This window comes from Passer montanus, unplaced genomic scaffold, assembly GCF_014805655.1.
Source record: "Passer montanus isolate IOZ18808 unplaced genomic scaffold, ASM1480565v1 scaffold305, whole genome shotgun sequence".
Lineage (NCBI taxonomy): Eukaryota > Metazoa > Chordata > Aves > Passeriformes > Passeridae > Passer > Passer montanus.
In genome coordinates, this window is record NW_024367764.1 from 34,752 (window position 1) to 49,050 (window position 14,299).

General features: G+C 50.7%; 1 protein-coding gene and 1 pseudogene across 1 annotated transcript; both read right to left on the bottom strand.

Annotated features, from left to right (window-relative positions):
* Positions 1-936: 936 nt before the first annotated feature.
* Positions 937-14,299, bottom strand: part of LOC120504849 — a 36,836-nt pseudogene continuing 23,473 nt past the window's right edge.
* On the bottom strand, positions 12,324-12,977 carry LOC120504847 (zinc finger protein 239-like). Its single transcript, XM_039714728.1, has one exon. It carries the CDS (start codon positions 12,975-12,977, stop codon positions 12,324-12,326), a length of 654 nt encoding a protein of 217 aa, XP_039570662.1.

Here is a 14,299-nt window from a genome sequence, read left to right on the forward strand (position 1 = left end):
GACTCTCCAGATCCAGGGGCTCATACCTATTCTGAAGTGGCACCTGCCTTGGGAGTAGGGGTCAGCAGGAATTTTTAATATCACCTCCTTGAGTAGATATCTGCTCCCACTCCCCTTCATCTACCAGGTGTCCTTCTATTCTCTGAGAGTAGGAAAAGACAGTGGGAACCAAGGAGAGCATTGCTGCACTGCCAGACCTCATGGAACCAAGGATCCATTGTAACACTGCAGGGCCTTGGGGGACCACGGCGCCATTGTGACATTGTGGGGCCCAAGAATCCAAGGGACTCTGTGACACCAAGGTGTCCCATGGAACTAAAGGGACATTGTGACACTGGGAGGCCTCATGAAATCATGGAGACCATTGGGACACTCTAGGGCCTCATGGAACTGTGCTGACACCAAGCTGTCTGGGAGTGTTGATCTGCTGGAGGGTAGGAGGGCTCTGCAGAGGGCCCTGGACAGGCTGGATCCAGGGAACAAATCCAACAATGTGAGGTTGAACAAGTCCCAGTGCTGGGTCCTGCACTTTGGCCACAACAACCCCTGCAGGGCTACAGGCTGGGGACAGAGTGGCTGAACAACAGCCAGGCAGAAAGGGACCTGCAGGGACTGATGGACAGCAGTGTGCCCAGGTGGCCAAGAAGGCTGACTGCAGAGGCCAGGACAAAGCTGAGTGGTTTCCCTGGTGTCCCCCAGCCCTTGCTGGTCCCAGGGGCTGATGGCATTTGTGCTCCCTCAGGTTCATATCCCCACAGCAACAGCATGGGGGTGGTCTCCCCTGCTCTGTGCAATGCAAACAGGGGCTCCTGAGCCAGTGCTGTTGTGTCTGTGCCTGTGTACAATATTAAAAATCTGAAACAAAGGAAAGAACCACCAAAATGAAACTAATAAGAAGTGTCAAAGATGACTTTTATTACATGTGATTTTCAGAAATTGGCCAGCACTTTAATATTTCTGAAAGCATCCAGTCATCAGTCTCCTCACTGTAGCCTTGAGTTCCTGGTTCCTCAGGCTGTAGATGAGGGGGTTCAGGGCTGGAGGCAGCACCGAGTACAGAACTGATACCACCAGATCTAGGGATGGGGAGGAGATGGAGGGGGGCTTCAGGTTGGCAAACATGGCAGTGCTGAGGAACAGAGAGACCACAGCCAGGTGAGGGAGGCAGGTGGAAAAGGCTTTGTGCTGTCCCTGTTCAGAGGGGATCCTTAGCACAGCCCTGAAGATCTGCACATAGGAGAAAACAATGAACACAAAACAACCAAATACCAAACAGGCACTGACAGCAAGAAGCCCCATTTCCCTGAGGTGGGATTTGGAGCAGGAGAGCTTGAGGATCTGAGGGATTTCACAGAAGAACTGGCCCAGGGCATTGCCATGGCACAGGGGCAGGGAAAATGTATTGGCCGTGTGCAGCAGTGAATACAGAAAGGCACTGGCCCAGGCAGCTGCTGTCATGTGGGCACAAGCTCTGCTGCCCAGGAGGGTCCCGTAGTGCAGGGGTTTGCAGATGGACACGTAGCGGTCGTAGCACATGATGGTCAGGAGGAAAAACTCTGCTGAGATGAAATATCCAAAAAAAAAGAGCTGTGCAGCACATCCTGTGTAGGAGATGTTCCTGGTGTCCCAGAGGGAATTGTGCATGGCTTTGGGGACAGTGGTGCAGATGGAGCCCAGGTCGCTGAGGGCCAGGTTGAGCAGGAAGAAGAACATGGGCGTGTGCAGGTGGTGGCCGCAGGCTACGGCGCTGATGATGAGGCCGTTGCCCAGGAGGGCAGCCAGGGAGATGCCCAGCAAGAGGCAGAAGTGCAGGAGCTGCAGCTGCCGCGTGTCTGCCAGTGCCAGCAGGAGGAAGTGGCTGATGGAGCAGCTTGTTGGACATTTCCTGGGGCTGCACATGGGGACCTGTTGATGGAGAAAGGTGACAAGTCAGGAGAGGCTGCTTTGAGCCAATCCTGGGCCATTCCCTGCAGACTGTCCTGATGTGACTCACCCACCCTTGTTCCTGCTCTGGGAAAACCTTCACTTAGGTCCCTTCCTGAGCTCCAGTTGTGCTGGCTGAGTGTGCCAGGAACAGCCAGGCCTGTGAGAGGGAGCTCTCAAGGAGTCATCCCAGCCATGCTGCCCTGGGTTTGTGGCCATGTAGCAGAGGGACAAGGCTGGATATTCAGGATTTGTCAGGGGAATCACTCCTAATGCAGAAAGCTTGGTAGCATCTGCACTCACACTTCTAAAGGAAATAAATGGCAGGACTTGGTTTTTAGAATAGTTTTCCTACCCACACATCATTGCTGGCTTCCTGAGGTCAGAAATCCCCAGCATTCCTGCTGCACTCAGAGTTTGCCACTGAGAGATGGGAGAGGCAAAGGATTCCCTGTGGCTGAGGGAAGGTGAGGAGCTGGATGGGCTTGTTCCCAGCTTCCCTGGCTTTGCACCTTTGGCTGCAATCAGAGCACAGTCACACTCCTCGGTCAGCCTGGGATAAACCAGACCCTGCCCAGAGCAGAGGGATCCCTGAATGTCTCACCCTCCAAAAAGGTCTCTGGACAAGGTCTCAGCACCCCCTTGTGCCAAGGACACTCACGGCTCCCTTGGCAAAGCCAGCAGCATTTACTCAGCTGTGGCAGCTCTGCCCTTCCCCATGGGACATTCAGGGGACTGCCAGGAGTGCAGCTCAGAGCTTGGAAGGCACAACAAGGAGATATCCGGCTGTGCCCATGATGGGATCGCAGGGAGTGGGCTCAGCTCATTCCCCTTTCCCATGGACTGCTTTGCCCTTAGCCCCACAGGTGCCAGGGAAGCTTGGACACCCCATTGCCATGGACACCCCTGCCTGGCAGGAATGCCAAGGGCAGTACCTGACTCAGCTGCTGCAAATGCCAGAGCCTCCCTGAGAGCAGCAGATAACAGTGACAATATCAGGGCAGGGCAGAAACAAGAGAAGATGCTGTGGTGCTGTGCCTGAGAGGGCAGGGCAGAGACAGCCGGGCACTCAGGACAGTGTTCCCGTGCCCAGCTGTGCCCGGCACCTCCCACACACCAACAGTGCCCTCCTGCCCCAGCACTGCTCTCTTCAGCCCCCTCTCCTTGCCTGAGCATCTCCCTGGGCCTGGGCATTGCCTCCTGAGAGGAGCCTTGTCCCTGCCAGCGCTCACAGAGCCCATCCCACCCTGTGTGCCCTGGCCCCGGCCCTACAGAAACCTGCCTGTGTGCAGGGCCCTGGCTGGGGCAGGCTCTGTGTGCAGGTGGGCAAGGGCAGCTCAGGAGAGCCCTGCTGGGCCCTGCAGAGGGGATGCTGCTGCTGTCCAGGGCTGAGGAGTGGCTGAGGACCCTTTGGGAGGCTCCCAGCAGAGAGACTGACCCCCCAAAGATACTTCTGGAGTCTCTGTAAATGTTCAAACATTCCTTTGATGATCCTGTATGTCTCATTCAACTCAGAATGTTCTGTGATTCTGGGATTACAATTCCTGCTCTGCCTCTCATTCCTCTGTTGGTCTATAATCAAAAGAGTAAAACCCCCCTTGCAACAGTGTTGGAACAATAAAATAAAAACCAGACCTTTATTGGAAGCTTCCAGGTGTCCCAGTGGGGATGAGGCACACCCTGCCTCTGATTTCAACAATTTATTAACATTGATTAATTAGGATATTTAACAGGAACATCCAATAGGAGACTCAGTTGCCCCAATTACACACCCCTGGATCAACCCATTGGAGTAGGTCCAAAGGTTTCTTTGCCTTCATGCTTTATTATAACTGTTCACATTCTGGTCAAAAACCAAAATGTTCTTCTTGTAGGTCTTCTTCCTGATAATAAGACTACACAGTATTTCAGGACTGTATTTAGACAGTCAGATTATTGTTCTAAAATCTAATAGAAAGGTTAGGAAATGTACTAGAGTTAATTAAGGAGTATAAATATAGAAGTATATAATAGTAGTTTAATAGAGTTAATAAAGAGTTTAATAGATTTAAATAAGGATTATAGTTTTATAACTGTATAATAGTAATTTACAGAGCTACGAATATATGAAGAAATGTATAAAATGTAAAATCTTTTTGTCATCACCCCAAATTTCCCATCCTTTTCCAAGCAGTTTCCCATGGACTGCTTTGCCCACAGCCCCACAGGTCCCAGGGAAGCTTGGACACCCCATTCCCATGGACACCCCTGCCTGGCAGGAATGCCAAGGCAAGTTTCTGACTCAGCTGCTGCAAATGCCAGAGCCTCCCTGAGAGCAGCAGATAACAGTGACAATATCAGGGCAGGGCAGAAACAAGAGGAGATGTTGTGGTGCTGTGCCTGAGAGGGCAGGGCAGAGACAGCCGGGCACTCAGGACAGTGTTCCCGTGCCCAGCTGTGCCCGGCACCTCCCACACACCAACAGTGCCCTCCTGCCCCAGCACTGCTCTGATCAGCCCCCTCTCCTTCCCTGAGCATCTTCCTGGGCCTGGACATTCCCTCCTGAGAGGAGCCTTGTCCCTGCCAGTGCTCACAGAGCCCATCCCACCCTGTGTGCCCTGGCCCCGGCCCTACAGAAACCTGCCTGTGTGCAGGGCCCTGGCTGGGGCAGGCTCTGTGTGCAGGTGGGCAAGGGCAGCTCAGGAGAGCCCTGCTGGGCCCTGCAGAGGTGATGCTGCTGCTGTCCAGGGCTGAGGAGTGGCTGAGGACCCTTTGGGAGGCTCCCAGCAGAGAGACTGACCACCCAAAGTTACAGTTCCGGAGTCTCTGTAAATGTTCAAACATTACTTTGATGATCCTGCTTTGTACCTTTCAACTCAGAATGTTCTGTCATTCTTGGATTAGCATTCCTGTTCTGCTTCTCTCATCCTCCTGTTGTCTATAATCAAAAGAGAAAAAAAATCAACAAACCCTGCAGCAGCGTTAGAACAGTAAAGTAATAACCAGACATTTATTGTAAGCTTCCAGGTGTCCCAGTGGGGATGGGCACATCCGGCCCCCGATTTCAACAATTTATTAGGGTTTATTAATCCGGCTATCTAACAGGAACATCCAATAGGAGATTCAGTTTCCCCAGTTACACATCCCTGGGTCAACCCACTGGAGTCGGTCCAAGGGCTTCTTTGCCTTCACTTTTTGTTATGGCTGCCCATATTCTGGTCAACAATAAAAATGTTCTTATTGTAAGTCCTGTTCCTGATAATAAGACTATACAGTATTTCAGGAATGGAGTTTGACTGTCAGATAATTGTTCTAAAATCTAAGAGAAAGTTTAGGAAATGTACTAGAGATAATTAAGGATTATAGTTATAGAAGTATATATTAGGAGTTTAATAGACTTAATTAAGAGTTTAAAACAGTAAAGTAAGGATTATAATTTTATAACTGTATAACAGTAGTTTACAGAGATATGAATATATGAAAAAATGCATTAAAAGCAAAAATCTTTTTGTCATTACCCCAACTTTCCCATCCTGCTACCATCAGGAAATTGAAAACACTCTGAGGAAAACTCCTCATCTTTCCAGCAATGCCAGGCTTCTTTGGGAAGTGACCTCCGGGGCTCTGCCCAGACTGGTCTGGAGCTGGGAGCAGCCCTGCCCCACCCAGCACCGCTCAGCAGCAGCACCTGCCCTGCTCAGGTTGGCTCCTTCCCCCCACAGCTTCTCCCCAGCGCTGGGAGCAGCTCCCCGGGCCAGCTGAGAGCTGTCCCTGACAGGCAGCAGAGTCCCTGCCCCAGCACAGTGCCCTGGGCTGCAGGAGCCTGCTCTGCAGGACAGCCCTGGGCACCCCTGGCTGCTCTGCACCAGAGAGAATCAGAGAATGTACTCAACAGAGTTTGCAGGCATTGGGATGTTCCAGCTTTAGGAGATCACTCCAGGAGCTGGAGCAGCATTGTTCTGCAGCCAGAGGTTCCTGTGCCAAGGGCTGGCAGTGATTCTGCCCAGGCACTTCTCAGCACCTTCCCAGCCCTGACTGATTGAAGCTCTCTGTGCCTCTGGGCTGTGCCCGGACTGGCTGCAGGCAGTGCCCCAGCCCTGCTGGGCTGGCAGAAGTGCTGCTCATCAAGAGAAATGTGCTTAATGCTTCAAGGTACTTCAGTTATTTTCAGGTACTTGGTGTTTCACTTTTGATACAGACTCTGGGAGAGGTTTGTGGAATCATGGCCCCAATTATCTACTTTAACAAGTCCCTTGTGAGCTTTGCACTGACATTCAGTGGGGCTCATTCATGCTTTGAGGTACTCAAGTTTTTTAAGGTACTTTGGATTTTCCTTTCAACACTGAGTCTCTGAGAGGTTTTTGTATCATCCTGGCCTCTAATTCTCTCCTCCAAGGAGTCCATGAGGAGCCTGTGCTGGGGATGGACCTCAGTGGGACCCATTCATGCTTTGAGACACTTTGGGGTTTTTCTTCTGACTTTGACTCCTGGAAAGGTTTGTGCAATCTCCTCTCAGGCCTTGAGGTTCCAGGGCTCAGCTCCAAATGTGCCATGGGGCTTATTAGGACCAAGCAAGTCCTGACAATCCATGGCTCTGTCTTGATTTCCCTCTGCTCTCATGCAGTTCATCAGGAAGGTTTCTGTAGTGCTTTTGGTTCACCAATTTGACATTTTTCAGCCAATGCATCAATTACTGTAGGGGGTTCAGTGTTGCCTAATTACCAGTGCACTCACTACAATATTCTTACTCATTTCCTGCTGTGAGATAGGATTAGGCAAAAGGCAAAGCAGGCTCAAAACTTTAAAAGTGTATAAAGAAAAGATTATTAATAGTAACTAAAAGAAAGAGCAATAAAAATCAGAACAAAATTTGCAGAACATTTCTCCTCTCCCTACAACATTTCCTTTCTTACTGAGAATATAGAGAGACAAAACCTAAAATGTTCAGTTTACCGCCTCTAGAATAGTCTTTCTTCAGTTCCCTTAGGAAGAGTAGTCTCTCTTTCATGCAATGGAGACTTCTCCATAAGAAGTTCTCTCATGGCTCTCAATTTCCATGCATAGCAGGTGCCCAGAAAATTAAAAATCATGAAGTCCCTCACAGTTTTTCATAGTTTTTCCCACATCAGTGTTTATGGGCCATGTCAACCTATGGAGTATTAGTTTAAAGAGGAGCTGTTTAAGAGCAAATGTTCTCATCATCTTCATCTCTGGGAACAGAGAACTTCTTCTCTCCCTGAGGGCACAGGGTCTCATCACTTTTCTTTGTTCAAACTTCTCATGGGATCACAGCTACTTCAATATTTGCTTACTTTAGCATGGAGGGAGGCCTTTGCTGAACAAGTCATCTCCCCATACTTTTCAATGCATTATAAGTAAAAAGAGAGTCTGATGTATCAATTACATCCTTCTCCATAGCTTTACAAGGGATTTCAGCCTCAAGATCAAGGCATCTCCTCATCCCTCCCATCTGGGACCCAACTTCCTCTTCACTGACCTTGGTCTCTTCATGTGGCTCCTCTATGTGCCTGCACTTTGTCCTTTTCTCTCACTCGAGGGAGGATGGAAGCACTGAAAGAGTTAATAGCTCTCCCGGAGCCTGCAGATGGTTCCGTGACCCCGGCTGGATGGAAGCACTGAAAGAGTTAATAGCTCTCCCGGAGCCTGCAGATGGTTCCATCCTCGAGGGAGGATGGAAGCACTGAAAGAGTTAATAGCTCTCCCGGAGCCTGCAGATGGTTCCGTGACCCCGGCTGGGCTCGGTCCCTGCGGCTGGAGCTGGGGGTTTTTTGACAGAGACGCAGGAAACTGCTAGTGCTTCTCTTAGGACATCACTTCCGTGATGCAAACCCACAGCAACAGCAGAGAGAACAGAACTCCTTTGTCCATATGTAGTGGACATGTGCCCAAGGTCTCCAAAGCCATCCTTGGGAGATCTCTGGGCCCTCTCCAAGGTGTTTTCAATTGCAAACATTCAGCTCATACTCTAAGAAAATCACCAGAGAACAGGGCCAGGCAGACACATTTGTCCTGGGTAATTTTGTCTGGGTGCAATCCTTAGATATACAGAATTTGGGAGGCCAAATCCTAGTTTTGGCCACAGCTCCTAGGTATGAAAGCTGATTTTTTTTCATAGGAATGAAGGAACAGAGCCCCACTGCTTCCTAGGTGCATGAGAGGTGACCAGCAGAGGCCAAGGCCAGCCAGAGCTGGCAGGTTTTGTTCTGGGAGATACCCTTGCATATAGGAAAGTTTTTAGGGAGAGTACCAGTTTTGGCAACCGAAATCTGAAAAGGGGGATGGTTCTTTTCCATAGAAAGGAAAGCCCAGAGCCCCAGTGCTGCAGGAGCTGATGAGAGGCAGCCCTTGACATCCCAAGATCAGCCAGACCTGTCAGGTGGTCCCTGGGAGGCCAAGCCAGGCAGATATGCTCAATGTTCCCCCGGTTCCATGGGGCCCCACAGCATCCAAATGGTCCCTTGCTTCCATGAGGCCCTGAGGTGCCATAATGCCCCCTTAGTGACACAAGGCCCTGAAGGGTCAGAATGGTCTCCATGGTTCCATCAGGCCCCACAGAGTCACAATGGCCTCTGGGTTCCATGAAGCCTCGCTGTGTCACCATGGCCCCTTGGTTCCATGGGCTCCAGTGGTGCCACAATGATCCCCTTGGTTCCATGAGGTCCCCACAGTGTCCCAGTAATCTCCATCCCATCTCCTTTCCTGGGAAGGAAAGAACCCAGCCCCAGCGTTGCAGGGGCAGTCACCAGAGGCCAAGGCCAGCCAAACTTGATGGGACTGGCAGATTTTGCCTGGGAGCAACTCTTGGATATAGAGAATTGGAATCCTAATTTCAGACATGGACACCCAGAGGAGAATAGTTCTTTTCCATACGACGGAAAGGATGGAACACTGATGTTTGAAGGGCAGATGAAAGGCCAAGGCCCAGGCCAGCCAGACCTCTGTGTCCTGGTAGCTTTTGTCTGAAACCAACCCTTGTATATAGGGAATCTGGGAGGTGGAATTCCAATTTTGGCCATTTCTATGTAGATAAGAAGAACGGTTCTTTTTCACAGGAAGGAAAGCACTGAACTCAAGTGTTTCAAAGGCAGAAGGGGAGAGAGGTGGCTCCTGGGACGACAAGCCAGCCAGACCTGGAAATTTTTGTCATGGAGGATTTCTTGAATATATGGAATTTGGGAGGAGGAATCTCAATTTTGACCACGGATACCTTGAGAAGAAGGACAGAAAAGCACCGAGCCCCAGTGTTTCAGAGGCAGATAAGTACCAGCCCTCAGGAAGCCAAGGCCAGCCAGACTTGTCAGTCCTGGCAGCTTTTTTCTGGGAGCTGTCCTTGGATATAGGGAATTCTGGAGGCAGATCTCCAATTTTGGCTGTGGGTACCTGGTAGAGATGGATGTTTTTTTCCCATAAGAAAGAAAAACACATGGTTCCAGTGTTTCAAAGTCAGATGAGAGGTGGCCCCTGGATGGCCAAGGCAGCCAGATCTGTCTGTCCTGGTATAGTTCATCTGGGAACAATCTTTGCATATAAAGAAATTTGGAGGAGGAATCCCAATTTTGACAATGGGCCCCTGGAGGAGAAGGACAGTTGTCTCCCCTAGGAAGGAAAGCCCAGAGCCCCAGTGCTTCAGGGGCAGATGAGAAGCAGCCTTCGACATGCCAAGGTCAGCTGGACCTGTCAGGTGGTCCCCAGGAAGCACAACCAGCCAGACCTGTTCCATGTTCCCTTGGTTTCATGGGACCCCACAGTGTCACAATGGTTTCCTTGGTTCCATGAGGCCCAGGAGTGTCACAATGTTCCCCTTGCCTCTGCAGTGTCACAATGGCCCCATGAGACCTTGCAATGTCACAATGACTTTGTGGTTCCACAAAGCCCTGATGTGTCACCATGGCCCCTCGGCTCCATGCGCCCTCGCTGTGTCACAACAGCTCCTCCGTGACACTCTGGGCTCCACAAGGTCACCATGGACCCTTGGTTCCTTGGGGCCCCTGAGTTTCACAATGGTCTCCTTGATTCCATGAGGCACCACAGTGTCACAATGGCCCCTTGGTTCCATAAGGTTCTGGAGTGTCACCATGGTTGCTGTCAGAGGCTGGATGAGATCGATGTCCCGAGACACCTTGGGATGTTCGGAATGCCCGTGTGGGGCCAGGCCTGGGTCAGGCCTTGGTTTGTGGTGGGACAGAGCCCTGCCCCCAGCCCTGGCAGAGCTGTCAATCACACAGCAGGGGCAGTGCTATCCCCCCTCTAATTGGTCCAGCTGCCAATCAATCACACACCAGCAGCTGGTGCCTACCCTGACTCTGACTGGACAAGCCACTGGCAGTCCCACCCCAGGGGCAGGCCCATGAAGGCCCAGGGGGTTAAAAGCCGGAGCACGAGGCCAGCCCGTGGTCTGGATCCTGCCTTCTGCTGGGATTCCTCTGTCAGTGATGCTGGAACCTGAGCGGTTGGTTCCTATTTGTGTGTCTTTCTATAGATCTTCTGTCTTTCTGTTGTTCTCTATTTCTTCTAATCCTACTGACCTGGAACATTTTTGGGTAACTTAACGCATTAAGAGTTAAAGGATTTTAGGTTAAATGTGTGAGAATCCAGGGCACAGGGAATATTTCTCTGTCTGCTCTTAGGGGTCCTGACCCCCAGAGAAACACTGCCTTTAACCTTTGCCCATGGAGAGGACTTCCATGACTTTGAGATAGATTAGAATTCACCAAAGTGTGAAATAAATAACAGAGAGTAGTATAGTATGCCACTTGGATGAGAAATTTAGGTTTTGGGATTTTTAGTATGGTGCAGATAGGAAGCAATATGCAGGAATTTGGGTGTAGTCCCTGTCTTTTTCTTCTTCTTCATCTACTCCATTTTCTGCAGTGTTGGTGACACAGGGTGATTAGTCAAAAAAAGCACAGTGCAGAGCTTACATGGACAGTCAAGGTATGAATTATTGGTAGATAAGTAGAAATAATGTACATTTTAAGACTATCTTCATCCAATGGATGAAGAAACTTTAACAGACCTTGAAACTGTACATTTTGGGGGCATTTTGCATTGCTTTTCCAGCCCACTGAACCTGGTGTGGATAGCATGCCAAACCTTAGATAAGATAAAATAAACAAGAATCTGAAGACCAAAAAACTCCCATGAGTCTTCTTTTCCCTGCACAGAACTGCTACAGGAGGGTTTCCACTATCCCGGGAGCCCCCAGAAGGGCCAAACCTAAAACAAACATCAATAACTGATGCCCCAACAATGTTTGTAATAAGTTGTTTTTTCCATAAAGTTGTCTGGTGAAGGGCATTGTCTTCATTAGCCAAGTATGTCAAATGTGTTGATTAAATGAGCACTGAGGTTCACCTGTAGCAAACCAAGGTAAAAAAGAAGAAGATTGAATAAATGGGTGGCTTTTAGCCCACTGATCTGAGTCTATGTCATCTCTGACTCAACAGTGACTTTTGGGGATCTGTGGGGGCTATTGGGGATCCTTTCTGTACCTTGAGACCCAACAGGATCTTCTCCAATAAACTTTTCCTGAAGCTCCCACTGTGCCCATGACAGGAACCCCTGTGAGTGTCTGGGACATCCCGGCTCTTTGGCAGCCTGGGGACTCCTGGGATGTCACCATGGAGCCCCCGTGAGTGCCTGTGACAGCATGCTCAGTCCATCGGCAGCTCCATGCACACCCCATGCCAGGGATGGTTGCCATGGACACCAGCTCAGACCTGCAGCCAGAGCCCGTTGCCATGGCAACCATTGGCCGCCCCATCCCCAGTGTCATGGGATCCCAGATCCACAGAATTGGCTGAGCTGGGCGGGACCCATCAGGATCCTGGAGTCCAACTGCTGGCCCTGCACAGGACTTCAAGAATGGGATTCCCCAATTTCCTGCTCTTGCTAAAACTGCGCTGCCACTAGCTGCCCTCCCACCTCCCATGGAAAGCACAAAAGGCAAAGATCCTGGGCTGGGATAAGAACAATTTACTGGGAACAGCAATGAGATAAGGAACAAACAGGAACAGAAACAATGCTGGTAACAGAAGGGAAAAGAAAAACTATTTACAGGGAAAACCAAACCAACTCACTGGGTCATCCTGGCCATAGTTTCCTCCTGCCTGGGAAGAACACACTTCTCCTCAGGGAGAGAGAGACCCTTTCCTGCCCCTGGCAATGACTTGAGGAGAGAGTGAATACAATGACACGGCCCTGGCCAGAACCTCATGTTCTTCGATCCCACATCATGTCACTGGCAGGGGCAGGAAAAGGGACAGGTGTCTTCCCAGCATGGATCACAGGGAACATGGATCACCAGGGCTCTTCCCAACATGGGTCCTCCAATTGGGTATGAAGCTGGAGCCAGGCAGGAAGCTCTTCCTGCAGTTAGGGCATTTGCAGGGCTTCCCTTACTAGTGCTTCCATTGGTGTTGGGTCAAGTGAGATCTCTGGGTGAAGCCCTTCCCACACTGGGGACACTCATAGGGTCTCTCCCCAGTGTGGATGCGCCGGTGGGTGACGAGGGTGAAGTTGTGCTTGAACCCCTTCCTGCACTCGGGGCAGTGGAAGGGCCTCTCATCCGTGTGAATCCGCTCATGCATGAGGAGATTGGAGCTGGTGCGAAACCCCTTCTGACACTGGGGACACTTGTAGGGCCTCTCCCCAGTGTGGATGCGTTGGTGCCTGACGAGTTCTGAGCTGCAGCTGAAGCCCTTCCCACATTCCCCACACCCGTAGGCCCATTCCCCAGCGGGGATCATCTGGGGGCGGATCAGATTGCTGCTCCGCCTGAAGCTCTTCCCACACTCCAAGCACTTGTAGGGCTTCTCCCCATCATGAAGCTGCTCATGGACCACCAGCTCTGAGCTCTGGCTGAAGCTCTGTCCACCTTCCTGGCACAGGATGGGTCTTTCCTCCTCAGAGCACCCTGGGCTGGGTTTGGAGCTCCTCCTCCTGTGGGATCTCGCGGGCTTTACCTCCCAGCTGGAGTCCTGTGCCCTGGAGTCACTCAAAACGGCTTCTTCCATGAGGTTGTGCTGTGATGATTTGTCCTCTCTGGTCTCCATCCTCAGCTCCTTCTCTGGGGGAGGAAGGACAAGGAGAGGATGGGATTTGCCTCTGTGCCAGAGGGAAGGAGAAGGAGATCCTCCCAGTGCATCCCCGGCAGGACGGCGTTGGCAGAGGGGTTGTCCTGCAGCCAGGGGCTGTGCTGGGCTGGGAGATGGAGCAGGAGAGAGGTGGAAAGGGGCGGTGACATCTTCCTCACCTGCCTGGGTGTCCCAGGGCATCTTCCTCGCAGTCTTCACCTCCATATGATGAAGTTTTGGGAATAGGAAATTCTGTTTTGGGAGGAAAACACTGGATGAGCACACTGAGTTTTCTTCTGATTTGAATGTAAACCAGGGGGAGATTCTAAGCCTGAATTACAATTTAACAAGAAAATTAAGTTCAAGGCAATGATACAGAAACTCTGCCTGAAGCTCACAGAGTTAGGATATAACCTGGCACCCTGTTGGTCAGGGTGGTGGTAGCAGTCCCATTAAATGGTGGCTGCAGTCCTGTTGCAGTGATGAATGCAATTCTGTCAAAGCAGTGATCCTGCAGAAGGGTCTGGTCTTTCTCTGAAGCTCCACTGGTGCTTATGGAGCTCTTGTCCACTGGGAATCCAGTAGACAAGGTGCTCCTGGGGCTGCAAGCCTCAGCTTATATCCAGGTAGGAATGCTTGGCTCCTCTCCCTGGGAGGAGCATCCCACAATGGGATGATGTCATTTTATCAGTCCTGCAGTGACACTCAATGGCCCATTAACAGAAGAAAGCCCCTGGAGGGCGTTATCAGGGCTGAGTCATGGAAGAGATAAAGAACACTGCCCCGCCTGTTTAGAACAGTTTGTCAAGATGGTGATGGAAAACATGCATTTGGTTACATCTTACACTGTGTAACCTGAAACAGTGGGGTAATCCCTGCTCGGGGGGGTGAACACCACCCCCCCTACCCAAACTGGCTCAGGTGTAAAACCCCCACCCCAGGAAGGCCACCCACACAGGGGACAATGTCACACTTGCCCCGCCCAAGGGGAGGTCTCTGTCCTTGTCATTCTCTTGACCTCCCCACTTTTCTCTTTCTTTCCATCTATTTCTCTCTACCTCACATTTACTGTTCAATAAAATCCACTTTGGATTTTGTCTTGTTAGCACCTTAACTGGGAAAGAGGCATCTCTCTAACAATTTTATTAACTAGATTGTGACATTTTTTTGGCACAGGGAGTTTAGGCACTGTTCGCTGACCCCGGGTGCCTTTGACAACAGCATGGTTCCCTCCTCTGAGGAGCTTGTGGTTCTCTCTGGAGGAACTCTTGGAAAATTGGATGCAGCTTCCTCTGAGAGAT